General features: G+C 68.1%; 1 protein-coding gene across 1 annotated transcript in view; it reads right to left on the bottom strand.

The window, feature by feature from the left end:
• Window positions 1–298: 298 nt before the first annotated feature.
• The window catches only part of CELSR2 (cadherin EGF LAG seven-pass G-type receptor 2), a 30,608-nt gene continuing 5,402 nt past the window's right edge, over window positions 299–25,504 (bottom strand). The window contains 37 exon segments of the mRNA XM_050312583.1: window positions 299–375; window positions 870–1,101; window positions 1,913–2,107; window positions 2,466–2,606; window positions 2,685–2,767; window positions 3,404–3,531; window positions 3,897–4,013; window positions 4,608–4,734; window positions 5,387–5,466; window positions 5,556–5,668; window positions 6,279–6,453; window positions 7,392–7,592; window positions 8,716–8,842; window positions 9,066–9,242; window positions 9,653–9,878; window positions 10,269–10,412; window positions 11,338–11,521; window positions 12,118–12,327; window positions 12,426–12,490; window positions 12,493–12,519; window positions 13,141–13,242; window positions 13,701–13,884; window positions 14,470–14,590; window positions 15,334–15,475; window positions 15,971–16,145; window positions 16,703–16,815; window positions 16,917–17,121; window positions 17,556–17,634; window positions 17,636–17,699; window positions 18,119–18,139; window positions 18,142–18,231; window positions 19,070–19,239; window positions 20,217–20,374; window positions 20,888–20,976; window positions 21,887–22,002; window positions 22,382–22,604; window positions 24,067–24,708. Coding sequence (XP_050168540.1) covers window positions 348–375; window positions 870–1,101; window positions 1,913–2,107; window positions 2,466–2,606; window positions 2,685–2,767; window positions 3,404–3,531; window positions 3,897–4,013; window positions 4,608–4,734; window positions 5,387–5,466; window positions 5,556–5,668; window positions 6,279–6,453; window positions 7,392–7,592; window positions 8,716–8,842; window positions 9,066–9,242; window positions 9,653–9,878; window positions 10,269–10,412; window positions 11,338–11,521; window positions 12,118–12,327; window positions 12,426–12,490; window positions 12,493–12,519; window positions 13,141–13,242; window positions 13,701–13,884; window positions 14,470–14,590; window positions 15,334–15,475; window positions 15,971–16,145; window positions 16,703–16,815; window positions 16,917–17,121; window positions 17,556–17,634; window positions 17,636–17,699; window positions 18,119–18,139; window positions 18,142–18,231; window positions 19,070–19,239; window positions 20,217–20,374; window positions 20,888–20,976; window positions 21,887–22,002; window positions 22,382–22,604; window positions 24,067–24,708 — 5,474 coding nt within the window. The 3' untranslated portion in view covers window positions 299–347.

Here is a 25,504-nt window from a genome sequence, read left to right as displayed (position 1 = left end):
GCCAGGATCCAAAGTGCAGTAGGCGGGGAGGGTGGGAGTGGCTCCTTTACAGTCCCCTCCCAAATCCTGGTGCCCCCCAAATCCTGGTGCCCCCCTAAGTCCTGGTGCCCCCTGGCCCGGGGAGGGGTGGTGCCAGTGGGTGGGTCCCCCTAGATCGAGGTCTCGTCGCTCCTGAGGGGGATGGATAAAATGGGGGTGGCACAAATTGGGGTTGGGGGTAAAAACAAGACAGACAGATGTGTGATGGGGGAGGGGTGCCAGGGTGCCCTCTGTGCCCCCAGCACCCAGTGCTCACCCCGGGGTGATGGAAAGGGGGTTGGTGAGGGTGGGCGGGACCCCCCCATGGGTTAATGGAGGAAATTAAAGAACAGAAATCTGGGGGGGGAGGGGGAGAGAAGAGCGGGGTTAGTGCCAGCTGTGCCACCCCCCTCCCTGCCACGGGCACACTCACCCACCCGGGGGGGCAGCGGGGGCTTAACGGGCACCCAATGGGCACCCCAATATCAAGTGACCACCCAGGGGTCAATGAGCACCCAACAGGTGCTGCTCGACCTGCTGGGCACCCAGCGGGCACCCAGGGGTCAGTGGACACCCAATGGTCACCCAACGGGCACCCTGACACCTGATGGGCACCCAAAACCCCCCCCTCACACCTGGTGGGTGCCCAAAGGGAACCCTGGCACCCAAAACCTCTCCTGATGGGCACCCAAGGGGCACCTCTTGGCCACCCTGACCCAAAGTGCACCCAGTGGGAGCCCTGGCAGCCGCTGGGCACCCAACACCCCCCCTGGGCACCCCAAAACCCGCCCGTGAGCCCCCGGCAGCCTCTCCCCGCGCCCCCCCCCTCCCGGGGCTGGCTGTGCCCTCACTCGGAGCCCGAGGAGTCCTCGTCGGCGGTGCCGGTGCGGATGCTCATGGCCAGGGGGGCGAGGCCGCTCAGCTGCTCCTGCAGGCTCTGCCGGGCCCGGGGGGCCGGGGGGGCTCCCCCATCGCTGCCCGACGAGGCCGCCGTGCCCGCGGGGGGCGGGGGAGGGGCCCGCTGGGAGCTCCCCCCGCCCCCCCGCTCGCTGATGGGCGGCAGCCACCTCTTCTTCAGGATCCCTGCGGGGAGGGGGCGGTGCCCACGGGGTTTGGGGGGTACCCACACCACCCCTGGCACCCAAAGGGTGCTCAAGAGCCACCCTTAGACCCAATAGGCACCCTGGCACCCAGTGGGTGCCCAAAGGGAACCTGGGACCCAAAGGGTGCTCAGTGGGCATCTCATCACCCAAGGAGTGTCCAAAGGGGACTCTGGCACTGGATGGGCACCCTAAAAGAACCCTGGCACCCAAAGGGTGTTCAGTGGGCACCCTGGCATCCAAAGGGCACCTGAGAGGGACCCTGGCACCCAAGGGGTGTCCAGTGGGCACCCTGGCACCTATGGGGTGTCCCAAAAGAACCCTGGCACCCAAAGGGTGCTCAAGAGCCACCCTTAGACCTGATGGGCTCCCCGGCACCCAAAAGGCACCCAACAGGGACCCTGGCACCCAGTGGGTGCCCAAAGGGAACCTGGGACTCAAAGGGCCCCCAGTGGGCACCCTGGCACCCAAGGAGTGTCCAAAGGGAACTTTGGTACCTGGGCACCCAAAAAGAACCTGAGACCCAAAGGGCACCCAGTGGCACCCAAAGCCCTCCTTGTACCCAGTCAGTGCCCAACAGCCACCCTGGCACCCAAAGGGCACCCAGTGGGCACCCTTGCACCCAAGGAGTGTCCAAAGGGAACTCTGGCACTGGATGAGCACCTAAAGAGACCCTCCTGGCACCCCATGGGCACCCAACAGGCACCCTTACACCTGACGGGCCCCCAGTGGGTCCCTTGCTGGGCACCCAAAAAGCCCCCCCTGGCACCCCGTGGACCCCCTGGAGGCCGTACCTTTGTGTGGGTGGGGCAGGGGCAGCAGCAGGGGGTCCCCGTTGGGCCGGGGGGGGTCTCCCCGGGGGGGTGCCTGTGCCCCCCCCGCGGGTGTCACCCGCAGCCCCTCGGTGCCCGCCGCGCCCTCGCTCTCGCTCGCCGTGGTCACGAACTCCCCCGGCCAGTACGGGCACCCCGGGGGCACCGGGGGGGCACCTGCGGGCAGGGAGGGGGTGTGGGACGGGCAGGGCCAGGGAACCCCCTGGACCCACTGGGTGCCCCCAGCTGGGCCAGGGACCCCCACACAAATCCACCGGGTGCCCCCTCAGCACCCCAGTCATGACAAGGGACCCCCCCATACCCACTGTACCCACGGGGTGCCTCCCCTCCAGCACCCTGGATAGGGCAAGGGACCCACCCCCATCCCCCGAGACCCACTGGGTGCCCCCAGCATTACCCAGCCAGGACAAGGGACCCCCTCCCCCAAACCCATTGGGTGCCCCCCCCAGCACCCAGCCAGGCCAAGGAACCCCCCCATGCCCACCGGGTGGGTGGTGGGTGCTGGGGGCCTTACTGGGGCCGGGGGCCGGGGGTGCCCCGGGCAGGGGGTCCCAGCCTGGGGGGTCGTCATCGCTGTCAGACGAGTGGGTGGAGCCGTAGGAGCCGCTGGGGTCGTCCAGGGACAGGTCACTGTCCTCCGAGTCCGTGTCGTGCTCTGGGGGTCACGGGGGGGGGTCACGGCTCGGGGGAGGTCGGGGACACCCCTGCGCCCCCCACGGGTGGGGGTCGTTACCCTCTGGCTGCTCCTGCGAGTCTTGGAAGAGCCCCCCGGGCTCGGGCAGCGGCCCCGGACTGCCCGCCAGTCCCGAGTCCTCCCTGCGGGGGCACGGCATGGTCAGTGGGCACCCCCCAGGACCACAAAAATACCGACAGACACCCCAGAAACAGTGAAACACACCCTGGGACCCCGGAAACACCCAAACACACCCCCGGGGACCCCAAAAACACTGACCCCCCCCGGGACCCCAGAAACACCCAAACACCCCCCGGGACCCCAGAAACATCGAAACACACCCCTGGGACCCCAAAAACATTGACAGCCCCCAGGGACCTAAGAAACACTGAAACACACTCCTGGGACCCCAAAAACACCAAAACACATCCCTGGGACCCCAAAAACATTGACTGACACCCCAACACTACTGACACCCCCCCGGAACCCCAAACCCACTGGCAGACAACCCCTGGGATCCCAAAAATACCAATAGACACCCCATCACCACTGACACCCCCGGGACCCCAAAACCACTGACAGACACCCACTGGGATCCCAAACCCCCTGGGCATCGCACCAACCCCATCCCTGTGCCACCCCCTCCACCCCAGTGCCAGGCCCACACCAACCCCATAACCCACCGTGCCACCCCACCACCTGTCACCCCCAGCCCAGTGTCCGTGTCACCCCCGGCCCGCCCCCCCCGTGCCCCGCGGTGGCTGTCCCCGCGGTGTCACCTCCTGACGAAGGGGATGTAGCTGTGCTGGCTCTTGCCCGAGCGGGCCGTGCTGTGCAGGGACCCCGAGGAGCCCCCGCCCGGGGGGCACAGCCGGCCCGCCACGTACGTGCTGTCCCCGCCGTACGCCTGCCACGGCCACGGGGGCGTCACGGGGGGAAGGACTGGCACAGAGACACCACCCCCACCCTGAGCCCACCCGGGACATCACAGGGGCTGCCCCCAGCCCCCCGTGCTCCCCGGAGGTCTGACGTGGGGACAGGGATGTCACAACCCTGCCAAGGGTGCCCCGAGACCCCCGTGTGCCCCCCGTGCCCCCCTGTGTCCCTCGGGGGTCTGGGGCGGGGACAGGGACATCACAGCCATGCCAGGGGTGCCCTGAAACCCCCAAAGCCCCCCATGCCCTCAGAGGGGGCTGGCACGGGACAGACACGTCACAGCCGTGCCAGGGGTGCCCCAATCTCCCCCGTCCCCCGTGCCCCCCCGGCACTCACGGGGGTCAGGGTGGCCTTGGTGGCCAGCGGGGGGTGGTGGCGGCGGGCGCAGCTCAGGCGGAGGCTCCTCCGCACCTCCTTGCTCAGCACCACGCAGGACACGAACATCAGGGGGCCCTGGGCACGCGGGGGGGGACACACGTGGGCATGGGGGGCATGAGGGGGTCGTGCAGCCTCGTGGAGCCACCTGAGGAGGCTCCCAGGCACGCGGGGGGCACCCCTTTGGCAGCTCAAGGGGGTGAAGGGACCCCCCCTCCCCAACACACACACACGTTGGGTGCCCCCCACGGGCACTCTGGGACCCCCCCTGTGCCCACTGGGTGCCCCCCCCAAATGGGTTTGGAGTTCTGGGGGTCCTGGGGGAAGGGACAGGGCTCTATGGGGGCCCCAGGTGTGGGGAGTGGGGGTCCCAGGGGTGGGCTCTGGGGGTCCCGGAGTGGGCTGAGGGTCCCAGGGGTGAGGGCTCTGGGGGTCCCAGGGGTGGGGGCTCTCTCTGGGGGTCCCAGGGGTGGGGTTCTGAGGGTCCCAGGGGTGGGGGCTCTGGGCTCTCTGGGGGTCCCAGGTGTGGGTAGTGAGGGTCCCAGGGGTGTGGGTCTGAGGGTCTCAGGGGTGGGGGCTCTGGGCTCTCTGGGGGTCCGGGGGGTCCTGGGGGTCCCAGGGTGATCTCTCCGGGGTCCGGGGGTCCTGGGGGTCTTGGGGGTGCCCGCTGACCTGCAGGCAGTTGGAGGCAGCGAACAGGTAGTGGCACAGGAGGGCATCGCTGTTCACCGACAGCAGGGCCAGCAGCCACGCCAGGCTGGGCACGGCCAGGAGCACGGCTGCGGTGTGGACCCCCGACCTGGCAGCCCACACAGCCCCAGTGTCACCCAACGGCACCCAGTGTCACCCCAGTGTCACCCAGGGCACCCAGGGTCACCCCAGTGTCACCCCATGTCACAGCCCCCCGTACCTCCCCCATTGTGGGCGCCCCAACACCCTGTGCTCCCCCCTGCCCTCCACAGTTGTCCCAACCCCCCTGTCCCCTGTCCCCCACAGGTGCCCTGTGCCCCCTGACCCCACAGATGCCCCCATGTCCCCCACAGGTGTCCTGTGCCCCCGACCCCACAGATGCCCCAACGCCCCCTACCCCCTGCCCTCCCTGGGCATCAAAGCCCCCAGTACTCCCCTGCCCCTCGTGGGTCCCCCTCTGCCCCCAGTGCCCTGCTGTCCCCCGTGGGTGCCCCTTGTCCCCAATACCCCTCCCAGTCCCCTGTGGGTGCCCCCTGCCCCCAAATGCCCCCTGCCCAGCCCCCCGTGGGTGCCCCCTACCCTGTGTCCCCATCCTATGCTCCCCTATGGAGTGCCCCTTGCCCTCCAATGCCCCCCATACATCCCACAGATACCCCCTGTCCCCAATGCCCCCCAGCCCCCATGGGTGACCCCTGCCCTCAATGCTCCCCTAGGTACCCCCGCCCTGGGTAGCCCCCATCCCCGTGGGTGCCCCGTGGCACTCACGCCGAGCCCTCTTGCGGAAGGCCTGTGGGGCGGCACAGGCGGCCCTGCCCGCCAGCACCAGGAAGAACACGCCGACCTGGGGGAGGGGGTGAGCTGGGTGGGTGGGTGGGCTGGGTGGGGTGAGGTGTCCCCTACCCCCTTGGACCCCCCAAAGCCCCCACTCACGGCGAGGGCGGCGGCGGCGGGCCCGGCCAGGCTCCACACCAGGGGGTCGTGCAGGGCCAGCCAGCAGAACTCGGGGGTCCCGAAACCCTCGGGGTCCAACCCCACGGCCAGGCCTGCCAAAGGGGCGGGGCTCAGATGGGGAGGGGCTAAACGGGGCAGGGTCGTGGGGGTGGGGCTTTGGGGCAATTCTGGATTGGGGCGGGGCAATTCTGGATTGGGGCGGGGCTACTCCAAACCGGGTGTGGCTACTCTGGGATGGGTTGGGGCTACTCTAGAGTGGGCGGGGCTATTTTATTGGGGCGTGGCTTTATCTGGGGGCGTGGCTATGATGGGCAAGAATATTTGAGGAGGAGCTATTTTGGGGGGGAGGGTTTTTTTCTGGAGGTGGGGCTACACATGGAAATGAGCCCCCCACCATGCCTCAATTTGATTGGTGAAAATGGATTTGGGGGGCACAGCTGAGAGGGCAGGGCCACCCAGAGGAGTTGACTCAGGTGGGTTATTCTGGATTGGGGCTGGGCTATCCCAAACGGGGGCGTGGCTACACCCAGAGGCGTGGCCATGCTGGGCACGAAGCATTTGGGGGAGGGGCTAAATTCGGGCTGGGGGAGGGGTTACACTTGGAAATGAGACCAATCCGATGGGGGGGAGGGGGTTCAAAGGGGCGGGGCCAGCCCAGGGTGTTGTCACGCCCACCCAGGCGGATTGTGGGGCGGGGCTCACCGGTGATGAAGGCGGGCAGCCCCCAGCCCAGCACGTGGTAGAAGCGCATGGGCCCCCTGTCCACGCTGCGGGGCTCGCTGCGGCGCCGGTACAGGTGCAGGGCCTCCAGCAGCCCCCAGCCCACCGCCCCCAGGTACAGGAACTGCAGCAGGATGGCCACCACCGTGCACGCCAGCTGGGACACGCCCACACCCCACCCCCTTCGTCAGGGGGTGTCACTGAGCCCACCCAAACACAGCCCCACCCGCCCACGATGGCCCCCAGGTGGGACACACCCACTCCCAACCCCAAAACCCCAAATCCCAGCGTTCCCCACCTATTTCCCCCACACCCACCCGCCCACAAACTGCCAAGTGGAGGATCCCCAACTCCCAAACCCCAAATCCCACCAGTCCCACCCCCTTTCCCCACCCATCCCAATCCCTCCCAAATCGTGAATTCCCAACCCCAAACCCCCAAATCCCACCAGTCCCACCCATTCCAGCCCCTCCCAAGCCGTGAACCCCTCAACCCCCAAAGCCCAAATCCCATCAGTCCCCACCCATTTCCCCCTACCCACCCAATCAACCTCAACCCAACAACCCCTTCCCACCACTCCCCACTCCTTCCCACCTTTTCCCACCCACTTCCCAGGCTGTGAATCCCCCAACCCAAAACCCCAAATCCCTAAATCCCACCAGTCCCACCCATTCCAGCCCCTCCCAAGCTGTGAATCCCCCAACCCAAAACCCCCAAATCCCACCCATCCCAGGCCCTCCCAGGCTGTGAATCCCCCAACCCCAGACCCCAAATCCCACCCATCCCAGGCCCTCCCAGGCTGTGAATCCCCCAACCCCAAACCCCCAACCCCCAAATCCCACCCATCCCAGCCCCTCCCAGGCTGTGAATCCCCCAACCCCAAAACCCCAAACCCCCAAATCCCACCCATCCCAGGCCCTCCCAGGCTGTGAATCCCCAACCCCAAACCCCCAACCCCCAAATCCCACCCATCCCAGGCCCTCCCAGGCTGTGAATCCCCCAAACCCCCACCAGTCCCACCCATTCCAGCCCTGCCCAAGCCGTGAACCCCCACCCGCCCCGACCCCCGTGCCCCCCCGTGCCCGCCCCGCTCACGGGCAGCTCGGCCTGGTTGATGCCGAGCAGGAAGACGAGCTGTGCCAGCAGCAGGGCGCAGCTGCCGTGCCGCCGGATGCTGTGCCGGTTGGAGCGCAGCCCCCGCAGGCTCCCCAGGGCCACGACCACCAGCGCCAGCCCCGCCAGGGCCACGCCCAGAGAGCCGTAGGTCAGGGCGGCCAGGGGCAGCACCTCACCGTTCTGGGGGGGGGGACACATGCCCGTGGACACGGCTGGATGAGGGGACACGCCTGGGGACACGCCCAGGGAGATGCCCACCCACGGGGACACGCCCTCCCACAGGGACACACCCATGGACACACGTATCCATGGGGACACACCCAGGGACATGCCCGTCTGAGGGGACACGCCCATGGACACGCCTATCCACAGGGACACGCCCAGGGACGTGCCCAGGGACATGGCCACCCAGGAGGACATGGCCACCCACATGGACACGCCCATGGACACGCCCATCTACAGGGACACGCCCAGGAACATGGACACGCCCAAGGACACGCCCACCCACAGGGACATGCCCATGGACATGCCCATCTATAGGGACACACCCAGGGACACGCCCATAGACAGGGATACACCCATGGACACACCTATGGACAGGGACACACCCATGGACACACCCATCCAAAGGAACACCTCATGGGCATCCATGGACCCACCCATGGACACACCCATCAACAGGGACATGCCCATGGACACGCCCACCCACAGGGACATACCCACAGAAATGCTCATGGACATGGACACGCTCAGGGACACACCCATAGACAGGGACACACCCATGGACACGCCCATGTACGGGGACAAGCCCAGGGACACGCCCATCCACGGGGACACGCCCATTGACACAGACACACCCATAGACACACCCCTAGACAGGGACACGCCCACGGACACACCCATCCAAAGGAACACCTCATGGGCATCCATGGGCCCACCCATGGACACACTCATCAACAGGAACACGCCCAGGGACACGCCCATGGACAGGGACACACCCATGGACAGGGACATGCCCAGGGACACACCCATCCACAGGGATACACCCATGGACAGGGATATGCCCATGGACACACCCATTAACAGGGACACACCCATAGACAGGGACACGCCCATGGACACACCCATTAACAGGGACACACCCACACCTCACAACCCCACCCCTTTAAACCCCGCCCACATCTCCCCTGCCCCTTGGAGACCCCATGTCCCCCCCTGTCCCCATCCCCCATGTCCCCCCCGTGTGCCTCCCGTGTCCCCGGTATCCCCATCCCCCCGTGTCCCCCCGTGTCCCCTGTCCCACCTCCCGCCGGGAGATGTCCATGAGGACAGCGAAGCTGGTCAGGTGGTGGCACTGGCAGCTCACGTGGCTCCGGTTCCTGAAGGCGACCTCACAGCCCCGCGCCGACCAACCCCCCGTGCCCCCCGTCCTGCGGGGACACCACAGGGACATCAGGGACACACCCACCAGGACACACCCACCGGGACACACCCCAGTGCCACCCGTCCTGAGGGGACCCGCAGAGACACCACGGGGGACATCAAGGATGCACCTACACCCACCGGGGTATCCCTGCCCCCCCCCTGCAGTGTCCCTGTCGCCCCCCAGGCTGTCCCTGTCCCCCCCCCATGGTGCTGTCGCTGTCCCCTCACCGCAGGGAGTGGTTCCAGAACACGCAGATGGGTTTGGAGCGTTCCTGTGTCTCCAGCAGCCGGAACTGGAGGGTGACGGGCTTGGCCAGCACCCGGGGGGTGCCCGTGCCCCCCGTGCCCCCCGCGTGGACGCTGATACTGACCACGGGCGTGTTGATAATGGGGCGCTTGGGCACCCTGGGGGGGGACACTGGGGTCAGGGGACCCACTCGGGACACCCCAAATGCCACCTCGGTGCCCCACGATGTCCCCACGATGTCCCTGCACCCCACGGGCATGGCCCCGCCCTTCTGTGGCCCCGCCTTCGGGCATCCCGTGGGCACCGTCCCCTGCGCCCCCCCATGAGACCCCTCCCCATCCCCTGCGCCCCCCTCCGTGAGACCCTCCCCATCCCTGTGCCCCCTCTGTGAGACCCTCTCCATCCCCTGTGCCCTCACCCATGAGACCCCTCCCCACCCTGTGCCCCCACCCTCAGCCACCCCCTGTGTCCCCCACCCTCGGGCACCCCCCGTGCCCCTTTCCAGCCCCTGCCCAGCTTCCTGAGGACCCCCCTGAGGACCCCCGCCGTGTCCCCCCAGTGGTGGCACCGGAGGCTGCGCTTGTCGCTGTCGAAGCGCGGCGGGAGGAGCCCAGCCAGGGTGCGGTAGATGATGACGCTGGCGATGGCCTGGCCCTCGCCCAGGGACGGGTGTCGCCTGTGCCGGGTCACCACGGTCCCCTCGCCATCCTGCTCCTCCTCCTCCTCCTCCTCCTCTTCAGCCTCTTCTTCCCCCTCCTCCTCCTCCTCCTCCTGCCCGTGCCCACCCGAGGGGCCTGGGAGGGACAGGAGGGTGGCACCATGAGTCACTGTCTCCATGGCTGTCCCAGTGTCCCCAACCTTGCCACCCCCACAGTCACGGTGGGGTCCCCATGGCCATATCAGTGTCCCCAACCCTGCCATCCCCATGGCCACCCAGGGGTCCCCGTGGTGACACTGGGGGTCTCCAACCCTGCCACGCCCATGGCTGCCCAGTGTCCCCAGTCCCACCACCCCCATGGCCAAAGGGGGAACCCCTATTCCTGCCAGCCCCACGGATGTCACAGGGTCCACCATGGATGTCACAGGGTCCACCATGGATGTCAGGGGGTCCCCCCATCCTTGCCAGCCCCATGCCAGGGGCTCCCCCAGCCCTGCCCCCCCACCCCGGTGCCCCCCAGACTCACGCCTGCCCTCGGGGGGCCTGAAGACGCTGTCGGGCAGGATCACGGTGGTCTCCAGGTCCGGGGGCTTCTCCCCCCGCAGGGCCTCATAGCGGGGCAGGCGGGCACCCGCTGGGCTGCTCTTGTCCAGCCGCACCACCGACACCACTGCAGCACCCACGGCACGGTGGCACCCACAGCATGGCACCCACAGCACCCACAGACCCCACAGACCCCACAGAACACGGATCCCAGAACACACCGACACCACTGTGGCACCCATGGCACGGTGGTACCCATGGCATGGCACCCACGGCACCCACAGACCCCATGGGACACGGATCCCAACACACACCGACACCACTGCGGCACCCACGGCACGGTGGTACCCATGGCATGGCACCCACGGCACCCACAGACCCCACAGACCCCATGGGACATGGATCCCAGCACACACCAACACCACTGTGGCACCCATGGCACGGTGGTACCCATGGCATGGCACCCACGGCACCCACAGACCCCATAGACCCCATGGGACATGGATCCCAGCACACACCAACACCACTGCGGCACCCATGGCACAGTGGCACCCATGGCATGGCACCCACAGCACCCACAGACCCCACGGGACACAGATCCCGGCACCCACTGACACCACTGCACCCACGGCATGGCACCCATGTCCCCTGAGCACACCCATGGCCATGTCCCCAGAGTCCCTCCTGTCCCCAGCTCAGCTGTGTCCCTAGAGCCCACCCTGTCCCCAGCCATGTCCCCAGCATCCCCCTGTCCCCAGTATCCTCCTGTGCCCAGAGTCCCTCCTGTCCCCAGGTATGTCCCCAGCCGTGTCCCCAGACCCTCCCCCTGCCCTGTCCCCAGCTGTGTCCCCAGTCCCCCCCATCCCCAGTTGTGTCCCCAGCCCCCATCCCCAGCTGTGTCCCCAGCCCCCCATCCCCAGCCGTGTCCCCAGCCCCCCCATCCCCAGCCGTGTCCCCAGCCCCCATCCCCAGCCGTGTCCCCAGCCCCCGTCCCCAGCCGTGTCCCCAGCCCCCGTCCCCAGGCGTGTCCCCACGGCCGCAGCGGGGCTGACCGATGTTGGGGGTGATGATGGTGAAGGGGCTCAGGTAGGTCTGGGGCATGTTCCGTGCCAGGGCCCGCGCGTACTCCTCGAAGTGGCGCAGCAGTTGGGCCGTGCCCCCCTCGCTCTGCTGGATCAGCTCCCAGTGCCGCTTGTTGCCCGCGTCCAGCAGGGCGCTGCCCACCCGCAGCAGGTTCTGCGGGCACGCCGCGGGTGGCACCGGGCTCTGCCACCCTCCCCACGCCCCACTCCCCCCGTGCCGCCACCACGCAGCGCTCTGCGGTGCCCTGGCACCCACAGCGGGGCAAAGGGGGGGCCACCCCTGCCCACCCCCCTCCCCACGCTGGTGACCCCTTCTCCCAGCCCTGCCCACCCTGGTGACCCCTTTCCCACCCCTCCCCACGCCATGCCCCTCCCAGTGCCCCTCTCCCATCCCTCCCACCCCTCCCCACCCCAGCAGCCCCTCTCCCACCTCTCCCACCCCGTGCCCGTGCCCGTGGCCCCTCTCCCACCCCTCCCCACGCTGTACCCACCCTGGTACCCTTCTCCCATCCCTCCCATCTCCTCCCCACCACGGTGCCCCTCTCCCACCCTCTCCCACCTCTCCCACCCCTCTCACCTCTCCCACCCCTCCCCACGCTCTGCCCACCCCAGTACCCCTCTCCCACCTCTCCCACCCTTCCCCTGCCCTTGGCTCCTCTCCCACCTCGTGCCCACCCCATGCCCATGCCCGTGGCCCCTCTCCCATCCCTCCCACCTCTCCCCCCTCCCCACGCCCCCTGCCCGTCCCACCTCCGTGAAGTGCACGTCCTGCGTGGCTGCGAGGCGGAACCCTCGCTGCCGGCTCTCGTGGCGCAGCAGCGCCCCCGCCAGGCGGTACGCGAGCCGCACGTCGCTGCCGAAGTACCCACGGGCCCCACGCGTGGCCTCGCGCAGCGCCAGCGCCACCCGCCGCGACTGCCCCGCGTCCCAGCGAGACTCGTTGCCCACCAGCTGCTCCGCCTGGGGAGGGGCGTGGGGGGACACGCGCGAGGTCAGGGTGGCGCGGGTGGCACGGGTGGCGCGGGTGACACGGGTGGGGCGGCGCGGGGGGGGCTCACCCAGGGGCGCAGGGCGGCGAAGGCCAGGGCGCTGCAGTTGAACAGGTTGGGGGGCAGCCACCCTTGTGCTCGTCACAGTGGCGCAGGGCGGTGCCTGGGGAGGGGACACGCGGGTGGCATCGCCGCGGGCACGGCAGGGGGCACAGCGGGGGAGGGGGCGGTGCCACCAAGAGGTGTTGTCGAAGGGAGGAGGGGGTGGGGGGTGGGGTCCAGCCCGGGTCGGTCTCTGTGATGGCATCGTGGTGGCACCGCCACAACCCCATCCCAGAGGTGCCACCACGGTGTCACCAGTCTAAACCCATCCCAGAGGTGCCACCACAGTGTCACTGCCCCAACCCCAACCCTGCAGTGCCACCACCCCAAACCCATCCCAGAAGTGCCACCACAGTGTCACCACCCCAAACCCATCCCAGAGGTGCCACCACAGTGTCACCACCCCAACCCCACCCCAGTAATGCCACCAGAGAGTCACCACCCCAAACCCATCCTAATTGTGCCATCACGGTGTCACCTCCCTGCCCTGTCCCAGCAATGCCACCACGGTGTCATCCCACCCCAAACCCATCCCAGAGGTGGCATCGTGGTGTCACCACCCCAAACCCATCCCAGAGGTGCCACCACGGTGTCACCTCCCCGTCCCACTCCAGCAATGCCACCATTCTGTCACCCCCCACCACCCCCCCAGTGCCAGCCGTCCCGTGCCATCCCCACCTACCCACGGAGCCCTTGGGACAGGGCGCGGCCGCCGGGAGCCCGAACCGGGTGCGGGGCCACCAAATGTTGGCCTCGATGGCCCGGGGACAGCTGTCATAGTTCACTGCGGGCACAGGGGACAGCGGGGTCACCAGAGGGACAGGGGGTCACCAGGGGGACAGCGAGGTCACCAGAGTGACAGGGGCACACACAGGGGGGCAGCGGGGTCACCAGGGGGACAGGGGCACACACAGGGGGACAGTGGGGTCACCAGGGAGACCGTGAGGTCACCAGGGGGACAGCAGGGCACATAGAATGACAGTGGGACACAGGGTGATGGAGGACACTTATGGTGACACAAAGTGACACGAGGTGACACGAGGTGACACAAAGTGGTGCAGGGTGACACAGGGTGATGGTGGGCGCTCAGGGTGACACGAGGTGACACAAAGTGACACGCGGTGACACAGAGTGACACGAGGTGACAGGAGGTGACACGCGGTGACACAAAGCAACACAAAGTGACAGGGGTGACAGGGGGTGACAGCGGTGTCCCAGCGCCCCCGTGCGGGCCCCACGCACCTTCGCAGCCGCCCGCGGTGACCTCGGCGAAGGGGTTGTCGCAGCGGTCGCAGTGGCGGCCGATGACGCCGGCCTTGCAGGGGCACTGCCCGCTGGTGGCGTCGCAGCGCCGCGACAGCGACCCCGTGGGGTAACACTCGCACGGCTGGCACGTGTCACCCCCCGCGGGGCGGTAGTGGTTGTCCTGGGGGGGGTGGGGGACATAGCGGGTCACCGCGGGCACGGGGGGACAGGAGGTGACAGGAGGTGACAGGGAGTGGTAGAGGGTGGCAGGGAGTGACCGAGGGTGGCAGGGGGTTGCAGGGGGTCACTGAGGGCACTGAGGGGTCACAGGGGGTGGTAGGGGGTCGTAGGGGGGTGGCAGGAGGTCACTGAGGGCACGGGGGGGTGACAGGGGGTGATGGGGTGGCAGGGGGTGACAGGAGGTCACTGAGGGCATGGGAGGGTGGCAGGGGGTGGCAGGAGGTCAGAGGGGGTGATAGGGGTGACAGGGGGTGATGGGGCTGGCAGGGGGGTGACAGGAGGTCACTGAGGGCATGGGGGTGGCAGGGGTGGTAGGAGGTCACTGAGGCACAGGTGGGGGACAGGGGGTGGCAGGGGTGGGAAGGAATCATCGTAGGCATGGAGGGGTGCAGGGGTGGCAGGGGGTCTCTGAGGGCACGGGGGGGTGACAGAGGTGTCAGGGGGGACAAGAGGTCACCGAGGGCACGGGGGTGACAGGGGGGTGGCAGGGGCGTGGCAGGAGGATGCCAGGGGGTGCCAGTCCCACCTTGCAGCGACACTCGCCCGTGGTCTTGTTGCAGTCGGGGTCGAAGCCCCTCGAGGCGTCGCAGCTGCAGGGGCCGCACGTGGGGTGTCCCCACCACCCCCGTGGGCACGGCTGGGCCTCCCTGCGGGCACTGGGGCTGGCATCACGGAGGGGGGGGGACACCGTGCCGGGCACCCCCCACGGGGCCGCTCTGCCACCCCTCCTTGTCCCCTCTGCCCCCACGGTGTCACTCGGATGCCCAAGGGTGATGTTTGAACCCCCACGGTGCCCCCCAGCCCTCACACACCCCTGTGTGCCCACCCTGGACCCCCAGAGTGCCCCCTGGACACCCATAGTGCCCCTTGTTCCCCCACAGTGTCCCTTGCACCCCTTTAGTGCCCCTTGTCCTCCCACTGTGCCCCTTGTGCCCCTGCAATGCCCCTTGGACCCCCACTGGGCCTCTTGTGCCCCCACTGGGTCCCTTGTCCCCTCACAGTGTCCCCTGCACCCCCACTGTGCCCCTTTTACCCCCACAGCGGTCCTCAAACCCCCATAGTGCCCCTGAACCCCTTTAATGCCCCCTGGACCCCCATAGTGCCCCTTGTACCCCCATAGTACTCCCTGCACCCCTTTAGTGCCCCCTAGACCCCCACAGTACCCCTTGTCCCCCCACAGTGCCCCCTGCACCCCATCCTGCCCTTGCCCCTCCCCATACCCTCCACGTGCCCACCCCCTTCCCCCTCCTTGTCCCCCCGTGTGCCCCCCCCATCCTTCCTATGCCTTCCCCCCCACACACATTGTCCCCGCAGTGTCCCCGTGGTGTCCCCACAGTGTCCCCGCAGTGTCCCCGCATTGTCCCCACGGTGTCCCCGCGGTGTCACGCACCGGTGCTGGCACAGGGGCCCGAAGGTGCCCGGGGGGCAGTGGCAGGCGTAGCCGGGGGTTGTGCCCGGCCGGCGGGCGCAGGTGCCGGGGGGCTCGCAGGGGTCCAGGGCACAGGCACTGACACAGCTGTCCCCAAAGTACCCTGGGGGTGGGGACACCGCGTTGGGGACACGGGGGGTGGGGACAGGGACAGAGGGGCAGGGATAAAGGGGTGGCAGTGCCCAGGGAGGGTGGGGACAGTGACAGTGGTGGCAGTGCCCTGGGGACAGTGACCTGGGGGCTGTGAGGGGGTCTCAAGGGGTCAGGGGACCTCAGGGGTGCTGGGGGTTCACTGCTCACCAGGGTGGCACTGGGGGCGTATCAGTGTCCCATGGGGGTCCCAGGGGTGTCCCCTCTCACTGAGGTGGCACTGGGGGACAGCAGTGTCCCGAGGGGGTGTTGGGGGGTCTCAGGGGTCCCAGGAGGTGCCAGGGGTCCCCCTCACCGGGGTGACACGGGGGTATCAGGGTATCAGTGTCCCAGGGGTCTCAGGGGGTCCCAGGAGGTGCCAAGAGGGTCCCCCCTCACCGGGGTGGCACTGGGGGGGTATCAGGGGTCTCAGGGGGTCCCGGGAGGTGCCAGGGGGGTCCCCCCTCACCGGAGTGGCAGCGGCACGAGAAGCTGTCCCAGTCGTCGCTGCAGTAGCTGTGTGGGGGGCAGGGCCCCGAGTCGCAGGGGTCGGGCAGGGCACAGCCCCCCTCCACGTTCACCTGGGCAGCCTGGGCCAGGCTCAGGGCGCCCACCGTCACCGCCGTGTCCCCCACGCGCAGCCCCTGCGGGGTCACCCGTCAGTGCCCCCCACTGACAGCCGAGAACCTCCCCCGAGCCACCCCGGACCCCCTGACACAGCCCACCTCCCTCAGTGCCACCCGGGACCCCTGAGACACCCAGACCCCCTGCCGCGTCACACTCCCCCAGTGTCCCCCACCATCACACGGGACCCCAGGACCACCCTGCCCCCTCTGCATTGTCTCCCTCCTCCCGTGCCCTCCCGGTGCCCCCTGTACCCTTCACACCCCCACCCCCTCCGTGCCCCCTGTGACCCTCCCGTGCCCCCCATGCCCCATTACCTGCAGGTGCCCCCTCCATCCTCCCTCCCTGTGCCTCCCCTGTGCCCTTCATATCCCCATGTGCCCCCTGTGACACCCCTTGCCCCTCTGTCCCTCTGTGCCCCCTGTCCCCCTTCACACCCCCGTGCTGCCCCCCGTCCCCCCATGTGCCCCTGTGCCCCCCTGTGCCCCGTTACCTGCAGGCACCTTCGGAACCCCCTCCCGTGCCCCCGAGTCCCCACGGTACCCTTCCCACCCCTGTGCCCCCCGTGCCCCGTTACCTGCAGGCACCCCCGGAACCCCTCCTGCACGGTGCCCCCCTCCCCGGGCAGCCCCCCCATGCTGAGGGTCCGCAGCCGCAGCCCCTGCAGCTCGCCGGGCACGTCCCCACGGCCTGTCACGGGTGGGGGCGGTGTTGCACAGGGACCCCGCAGGTGCCTCGGGGTGGCACCCACGGTGAGCGGGGGGCGTGGGCAGGGTGGTTTCCCCCCCCACACACCTGGTGGCGGCCGTAGTCGAGGGTGAGGAGGAGCAGCAGCGTGGCGGGGGGGTCGCGGCCGGGGGTCCCCCCGCGCAGCTCCAGCTCCACGTGGTGCCACGCGCCATCGTCCACCTTGGCCTGGGGCAGGCGCAGCGAGGGCCAGGGGGCTCCGGCCTGCCAGGCCCCCGCCTCCAGCTGCCCCTCCAGCAGCTGGGGGCGCTGGGAGCACACACGCAGCGTCAGGGACCCCAAAAACCCGGGGGGCAGCGGAAATACAATCACACCCCCATCCATCCATCCATCTGTCCAGATGTGACACCCACCCACGGGAGTGCCCCCAGCCCACGCAGAAGTGGCACCTCCTGGCACTGCCACCCCCACCCCGGCAATGCCAACCCCCCGTTCCCCAAAGGGCAATACAGGCTCGTGGCGTTGCCCCCAAGGCAATAACCCCCTCCACCCACGGCAGCCACCCCAGTGCTGATAGAGCCCCCAGGACAATCCCCCACACACACACCCTGGGCACTGTCCTCAGGGCATCCTACCTATTCCACCCCCTCTAATCCCCCTTTACCCCCCTGGTGCCCCCTCCACGTCCCCCTTGCCCCCAAGCCCCATTGCCCCCATTGCCCACCTGCAGGAGTAGGTGTGACACGCCCCCGCCCCGCGCTCAGCAGGACCCCGCGTGGGTGGCGGGTGCGGGACATGAGGCGGAGGTGCCAGGGCAGGGCGAGGGCAGCGCCAGCCCGCCCACGCCACGCGGCTGCTGCCCACGAACCGCTGCGGGGCCGCCATCGCTGCAGGGCACACGCGTGGGAGGGGCCCAACGCCGGGACCACCCCCATCCCGGACCCACCCCGCACCCCGGCCGCGAGGTCCCACCCATGGACACACCCACGGACCCCTGCACCCACCCACGGACCCCCCACAAGCACTCACGGACTCCCCTCACCACTCACAGACCCCCCAACCCCACAGGGACCCCCAGCACCCACCCACGGACCCTCTCAGCCCACCCATGGACCCCCACACCCACCCACGGACCCCCAGCACCCATGGAACCCCACACCCACCCATGGACCCTCTAAGCCCACCCACGGACCTCCCACACCCACCCACGGACCCCCATCCCCATCTGTGACCCCTCACAACCCCCACTGACCCTTCCCCCTCCCCCACGGACCCACAACCCATGGACCCCCCACGCCCCCAGTACCTTCCTGGCAGGTTTTGCCCCAGCCGAGGGGCAGCGGCAGCTGAACCCCCACTCGTGCACGCAGGTGCCCCCGTTGTGGCACGTGCTGGGGTCGCACAGGGTCTTCTTGGGGGCAGCCTGGGAGAGCGGTATGGGGAGGGTGGGTCACACCCACCTCCCAGCACCCCACGCCACGTCTGGGGGCACAGACACCCCTGGAACCTCCTGAACCCCACCCCACCCCAGGGGCAGACACCCACACACCCCCCGGCACCCCTGACTCACACCCAGTACCCCTGAACCCCCACCCCACCCCAGGGTGCAGGACAGCCCCCACACTGGCACAACCCTGAACCCCTGACCCCACAACTGCACCCCTGAACCCCCACCCCACCCCAGGGTACAGACACCCACACCCCCTGGCACCCCTGACCACACTGCACCCCTTAAGCCCCTCCCACTCTCAGGGGCACAGACCCCCACTGCCCTGGTACCCCTTGAACCCCCACCCCACCCCCAAGGGGCACAGACACCCCCAAATCCCCTGGCACCCCTGAGCCTCCACCTACACCCCCTGAACCCCCTCCCCACACCCAGGGGCACAGACATCCCCCACACAACCCTCTGGCACCCCCAAGGGACAGACCCCACACCTGCTGCACCCTCCTGAACCCGCACCCCTAACCCCTCTCGCTCTCAGAGGGCACACACACTCTGCCTGGCACCCTTGATCCCCACCTGCACCCCTAGACCCCACCCCACCCCAGGGTACAGACACCCACACCCCCTGGCACCCCTGACTCCCACACCTGCACCCTGAACCCCCTCCTACCCCATGCGCCCAGGGAGTCATAGGAGCAACCCCACCTTGCACTCCTCTGAACCCCCTCCCCACCCCAGGGTACAAGCCCTGTGCCCTGTGTCACCCCATACCCCCCCCACACCCATTTCCCAGCCCCCCGTGCCCCCCGTGCCCACCGGGCAGGGTGCCGTTGTTGGCGATGAAGGTGCCCATGTCCACGGGGCGCTGGTCGATGTGCAGGTGCCTCATGCACCCCACGAAGTGCCGGCTCCGGATCGGGAAACTCTCGGGCAGCGTCGGGACCCCCCCGAGCAGCAGCGGCCCCGTCAGGTCCAGAGACCTGCAGGGCACGATGGCGGGGGGGGGAGGGGGGGTCAAGGATCACCCAGGGAACCCCCAGTTCATGGGGAACCCTAGGGACCACCCAGGGAACCCATAAGTCATGGGGATCCTCAGGGATCACTGAGGGACCCCGCAATTAATGGGGACCCTCAGGGACCACCCAGGGATCCCCCAACTCATGGAGCACCCAGGGACCCCATAACTCATGGGGAACCTCAGGGACCACCCAGGGACTCCCCAACACATCAGGACCCCCAGGGACAACCCAGGGACCCCATAACTCATGGGTACCCTCAGGGACCACCCAGGGACCCCCCACCACAGGGGGAACTCCAGGAATCACACAGACACCCCAAAACCCAGGGGGACCCTCAGGGACCATCCAGGGACCCCAAAACCCATGGGGACCTTCAGGGATCACCCAGGGACCCCGCAATTAATGGGGACCCTCAGGGACCCCTCAGGGACCTCCCAACTCATGGGGACCCTCAGGGACAACCCAGGGACCCCATAACTCATGGGGAACCCCAGGGAATCCCCAGGGAGCCCCCAGTTCATGGGGTCCCCCAGGGACCACCTAACTCATGGGTACAGACATACAGACCCCAAAACCCAGGGGGACCCTCAGGGACCTCCCAGGGACCCCCAATTCATGAGGACCCTCAGGGACCCCTCAGGGACCTCCCAACACATGGGGACCCCCAGGGACCCCTCAGGGACCCTCCAACTCATGGGGACCCTCAGGGATCACCCAGGGACCCTGCAATTAATGGGGACCCTCAGGGACCACCACATGGGGAACCCCAGGAATCACACAGACACCCCAAAACCCAGGGGACCCTCAGGGACAACCCAGGGACGTCCCCCACCCCCAATCCCTGTTCCCCCCATGGCCATATCACCCCCCGGCACTGCCCCCTGCCACGCCCCCACCCCTCGCCCCATCACTTCCTCCCCCACGCCACGCCCCCTCACTTCTTGGAGCCCCCCTGGGTGCCCTGGGCGGCGCAGGAGTAGTTGGCGAGGCGGTGGCTGAAGCGCAGGGCCAGGGCTGTGTCACAGTCATCCACGGCCACCACGGCCACCTTCTGCTCCGAGGGGCCCTGCGGGACCCCCGAGCGCCCCACCACGGGCTGGGGGGGGGCACAGCGTTGGGGGGGCACGGGAACAACCCCCCCTTCCCCCCCAGACACACACACAGAGCCCTGCCAGGGTAACGCCCCCGTGCCAGCACCCCTAGGGTGACGCCCTCCGTGCCAAGTAACCCCAGGTACCCCTGTGCCAACCAACCCCCTGGGGGTAACACCCCCTGTGCCAATCCAACCCCCCTCCAGGGTAACAGCCCCCAGGGTAGAACCCCAGGTAACACCCCTGTGCCAACCAACTCCCCCAGGGTAGCCCCAGGTGCTACCCGGCAGAACCCCTGCCAGGGCAAAACACCCCCCCCTCCATGCTAATAACCACCCCAGGGCAACACCCCCTGTGTCAATGCCCCCCCTCCCATGGGCAATACACCCCCCTGGCATTGCCCCCCATGGTAATAACGTTCCCAGGGCAACCCCCCCGTGCCAATCACACTCCCCAGGGTAAAACAACCCCCCCCAGGGCAACCCCCCCTGTGTCAATGCCCTCCCCGGTGCCCCCACCTTGTTGTAGTAGTGCAGCTGCACGCGGTGCCACTGCCCGTCGCTGACGCCCCCCGGCACGAACGGGGACACGGTGGTGGTGGTCTCACCTGCAGGCACCGAGGGGCGTCACAGCTCCGGGGGGGGGACACACGGGATGGGATGGGATGCCAGGGGTGGGACACACGGGATGGGATGCCAGGGGTGGGACAAACAAGATGGGATGCCAGGGGTGGGATGCCAGGGAAGGGACATGGCACAGGATGGGATGCCAGGGGTGGGATGCCAGGGATTTACAGAATGGGATGCAGTGCCAGGGATGCACAGTGTGGGATGCAGTGCCAGGGATGTGACACACGGGATGCAGTGCCAGGGATGTTTTACCCAGGACACGTGCCAGGGATGAAGTGCCAGGGGTGGGATGCCCGGGATGGGATGCCTGGGGTGCAGTGCCAGCGATGGGATACCCAGGATGGGGTGCCTGGGATGGGATACTCAGGATGGGATGCCCAGGATGGCATGCCCAGGATGCAATACCCGGGATGGGATGCCTCGGATGCAGTGCCAGGCAGTGCAGGGATAGGATCCCAGGATGGGATGCCCAGGATGGGATACCCGGGATGGGATGCCCGGGATGGGATATCTGGGATGGGATGCCTGGGGTGCAGTGCCAGGGATGGGATGCCCAGGATGGGATACCCGGGATGGGATGCCCAGGATGGGATGCCCAGGATGGGATGCCCAGGATGGGATCCCCAGGATGGGGTTCCTGGGATGGGGTGCCCGGGGTGCAGTGCAGGGATAGGATACCCAGGATGGGGTGCCAAGGATGGGGTGCCAAGGATAGGGTGGCCAGGATGGGATCCCCAGGATGGGATCCCCAGGATGGGGTGCCCGGGGTGCAGTGCCCTGCCATGGTAGTGCCCAGCAGGGAAGCCAGGGTGCGGTGCCAGGCACAGGAAGGCGGGGGGCGGTGCCAGCAGTGCCAGGGTGGTGCCAGCAGTGCCAGCCATGCCGTACCTGCGGAGAAGGTGAGCTGCAGCTGCTCCCCCACGATCTCCAGGGCCACAAAGTCGTGGCGCTCGTTGAAGCGCCCGTTGTACAGGAGGAGCCCGTCCCGCTCCCGAGTGGCAAACCTGGGGGGGCACCAGTGCCAGGGGGTGCACCGACACCCCCCGGGCCTGACCGGGCCCCCCAAACACACCCCGACACCCCCCTGTGCCCCCCAAACACACCCTGATACCCCCCGGACCCCACAGAGCACCCCAAACACACCCCAACACCCCCCGGCCCCCAAACAGACCCCGGTAACCCCTGCCCCATCCCCCTGCCCCCGCAGTGTGCCCCCCATGCCAAGGGGTCACCCCACCCCCGTGCCCTCTGGGAACCCATCACCCCCCACCCCAAATGACCCCCGGGTGACACCCATGCCCTGTCACCGCCCACCCCCGACCCCACAGCCCCCGCGGTGGCCCCCCGGTGTCGTCCCCGCCCCGTTCCCCCGTGGACGCTCACGTGAGGCCGAGGGTGAAGTGGAAGCGCTGGCGGAGGCCGCGGAAGGTGAGGAAGGATTTGGGGGGGAAGCTGCGGGTGCTCATGGCACAGAAGGGCTTCTCGTAGTGCCCGGGGGGGCACTGGCACCGGAACCCCCCCACCAGCAGGTTCAGGCAGGTGCCCCCGTTCCGGCAGACCCCCGGGGTGCAGCGACCCCCCCGGGCGCTCAGCTCGCAGTGCTCCCCTGGGGGACACCCCGGACCCCAAAATTAGGGGGGTGGGGGGTCCAATCTCACCCCCTCATTAACCACAGTGTGCCCCCTGCCCCCCCCCCCCCGGGCACTGAGTTCATAGGGCACCCTGAAGAACGCACGGGACCCCCAAAATTAGAGGGTGGGGGGTCCCGTGTCACTCCTACTGCTCCCTTGGGGGACACCCAGCACCCCAAAAATGGGGGTGGGCGTCTCATCTCCTCCTCAAACCCCCCCACTAACCCCAGAGTGGCCCCCCTGCACACTCAGCTCTCAGGGGTCCCCTGGGGGACACCCAAGACCCCAAAATTAGGGTGGGGGGTCCCTTTTCCCCCCTCATTAACCCCAAAGAGCCCCTCTGGGCTCTCAGCTCACGGGGCTCCCCTGGGGACACCCAGGACCCCAAAATTAGGGTGGGGGGGGTCCCATTTCTTCCCCCCCATTAACCCCAGGGTGCCCACCCCATGGCTGAGCTCCCAGAAGCCCCAAGAAACCCCAAATCAGGGGGTGATGGGGTGGGGGTCCCCTCTCTCCTCCCCCCCCCAGCATCTTTATCCTCAGATCCATCACCACGGCAACCCCTCCCATCTCCATGGCAACCAGGAGAAGCCCCCTCCCCTCATATCCCCTCCCCCACCCGGGGTCCTGCGGGTGGTTGGGGTCTCCAGGGTGGGGGGGGGGATGTCCCCAGTGCCACCAGTCCCCGGGGTGGGGGTGTCCCCAAGGTCCCCACCCCACACAGGGATACCCTAAGTGTCCCTGTCTCCCTGCTGGGACCTCGTGGGGGGACCATGGGGGTTTGGGAGGATGGGGGGACACGGGAGGGGTGGGGGGGAGATGGAGGAGGATGAAGGTATGGAGACAAAGGGGAGGAGGAGAGAGAGGATGAGGATGGAAAAGGGATGGAGGGGAGATGGAGGGGGATGGATAAGAGGAGGGAGGGATGGAGGGCGGATGGATGAGGGATGATGGGAATGAACAGCATGAGGAAGGGATGGAGGGAGGAGGGAGAGATGGAGGGAGGGAAGGAGGAATGGAGGGAGGATGAAGAGGAGGGGATGAGGGAAGATGAGGAGGGAACAAGGAAGAAGGAATGGATGGATGGATGGATGGATGGATGGATGGATGGATGGATGGATGGATGGATAAGGGGAAGGAGGGAGGGAGGAAAGGAGGGAGGAAGAATGGATGGATGGAGAGATGGAGGGATAGATGGATGGATGGATGGATTTAGGGATGGATGGAGGGATGGATTTAGGGATGAATGGATGGAGGGCTAGGTGGATCTAGGGCTGGAGGATGGCTGGAGGGACAGATGGATGTTGGGCTGCACGGAGGACGGATGGATTTAGGGCTGGCTGGAGGATGGATGGATTTAGTGCTGGCTTGAAGGACAGACGAATCTCAGGGCTGCACAGAGGACGGAGGAGCCCCCCAGGCCCCGGCCCCGCTCACCGGTGAAGTCCTCGTGGCACTCGCAGGCGTAGCCGCCCTCGCGGCTGCGGCAGCGCCCGTGGGCGCCGCAGGGGCTGGAGTAGCACAGGTCGATCTCGGTCTCGCAGTAGTCGCCGGTGAAGCCGGGCGGGCAGCGGCAGCGCAGCCCCGGCACGGGCCGCACGGGCCGGAACAGGACGGTGTCGGACGCCAGGAAGGGCGCGGAGCTGTCGAAGCGCAGCACGGCCACGCAGCGCATGTAGTTCTCGCAGGGCTCCCGCAGGCACACGTTGTCGTCGAAGGGCAGCACCCGCTGCGCCGTGGTGGCCGCCAGCAGCGAGCGGTTGAGGTAGAGGCGCTCCTGCAGCTCCTCGGACGAGAAGAAGCGCGGCGGGGCGGGCGGCGGCAGCAGAGCCGAAAGGCTCACGTTGAGGATCCGCGCCGGCCCCACGTCCGTGTCCGCCTGGATGTTGAAGAGCACCACGCGGTGCCGGGGGGTGCCCAGCACGGCCGCCACCCCCTCGAGGAAGCGGCCGAGCAGCGGTGACAGGAAGAGCTCCTGCGACATGTCGGCCAGGCGCAGGGTGATGCTGTTGCTGAGCATCTCGTCCGTGATCACCGTCACCCGCAGCGAGCACTGCGCGCTCGCGCTGTGCACGCCGTCTGGGGACACGGGGGACGCGGTCAGAGGGGGGGTGGGGACGTTGGGAGGGGGTTGGGGGACATTGGGGTCTGGGGACACCCGGGGACACGGGGGACAGCGGGGGAGGGGTTGGGGACATTGGGGGTTTGGGGGACATTGGGGTCTGGGGACACCCAGGGACACGGGGGCAGCGGAGAGGGTGGGTCTGGGGGCATTGGGGTCTGGGGACATTGTGGGGATCAGGGGTGGGGGGCTGGAGACATTTGGGGTTCAGGGGTGGGGACATTGAGGTCTGGGGGGCATTGGGGGGGTCAGTGGGAGGACCTGGGGACATGGAGGGGTCAGGGGTGGAGGGTCTGGGGGTCATTGTGGGGGGTCAGGGGGTTCTGAGGGTGCATGGTGAGGTGGGATGGGAAGGGTGGTGGGCAGGGAGTGACCAACCTGGTGACCAACCCAGTGACCAACCCAGTGACCAACCCCACTGAGGACTGGCAGGTGGTGGGCGGGGGCTGATTATGGGGATGGGGCTGGTTATGAGGTTGGTTATGGGATGGGGGCTGGTTATGGGGTCGGGGCTGGTTATGGGGTCGGGGCTGGTTATGGGGTGGGGGCTGGTTATAGGGCTGGGCTGGTTATGGGGTTGGGGCTGGTTATGGGACAGTTGATGGTTATGGGGCTGGCATTGCTATGGGGTTGCTATGGGACCGGTTATGGGACTTGCACTGGTTATGGGGCTGTTGCTGGTTATGGGGCTGGTTATGGGGCTGATTATTGGGCTGATTATAGGGCTGGTATTGCTATGGGGTTGCTATGGGG

This window comes from Myiozetetes cayanensis, unplaced genomic scaffold (assembly GCF_022539395.1).
Source record: "Myiozetetes cayanensis isolate MyiCay16 unplaced genomic scaffold, myiCay2020 scf170, whole genome shotgun sequence".
In the NCBI taxonomy this organism is placed as follows: Eukaryota; Metazoa; Chordata; class Aves; order Passeriformes; family Tyrannidae; genus Myiozetetes; species Myiozetetes cayanensis.
The sequence above is the reverse complement of the archived record's forward strand: the minus strand, read 5'-3'. Positions and strand labels throughout refer to the sequence as shown.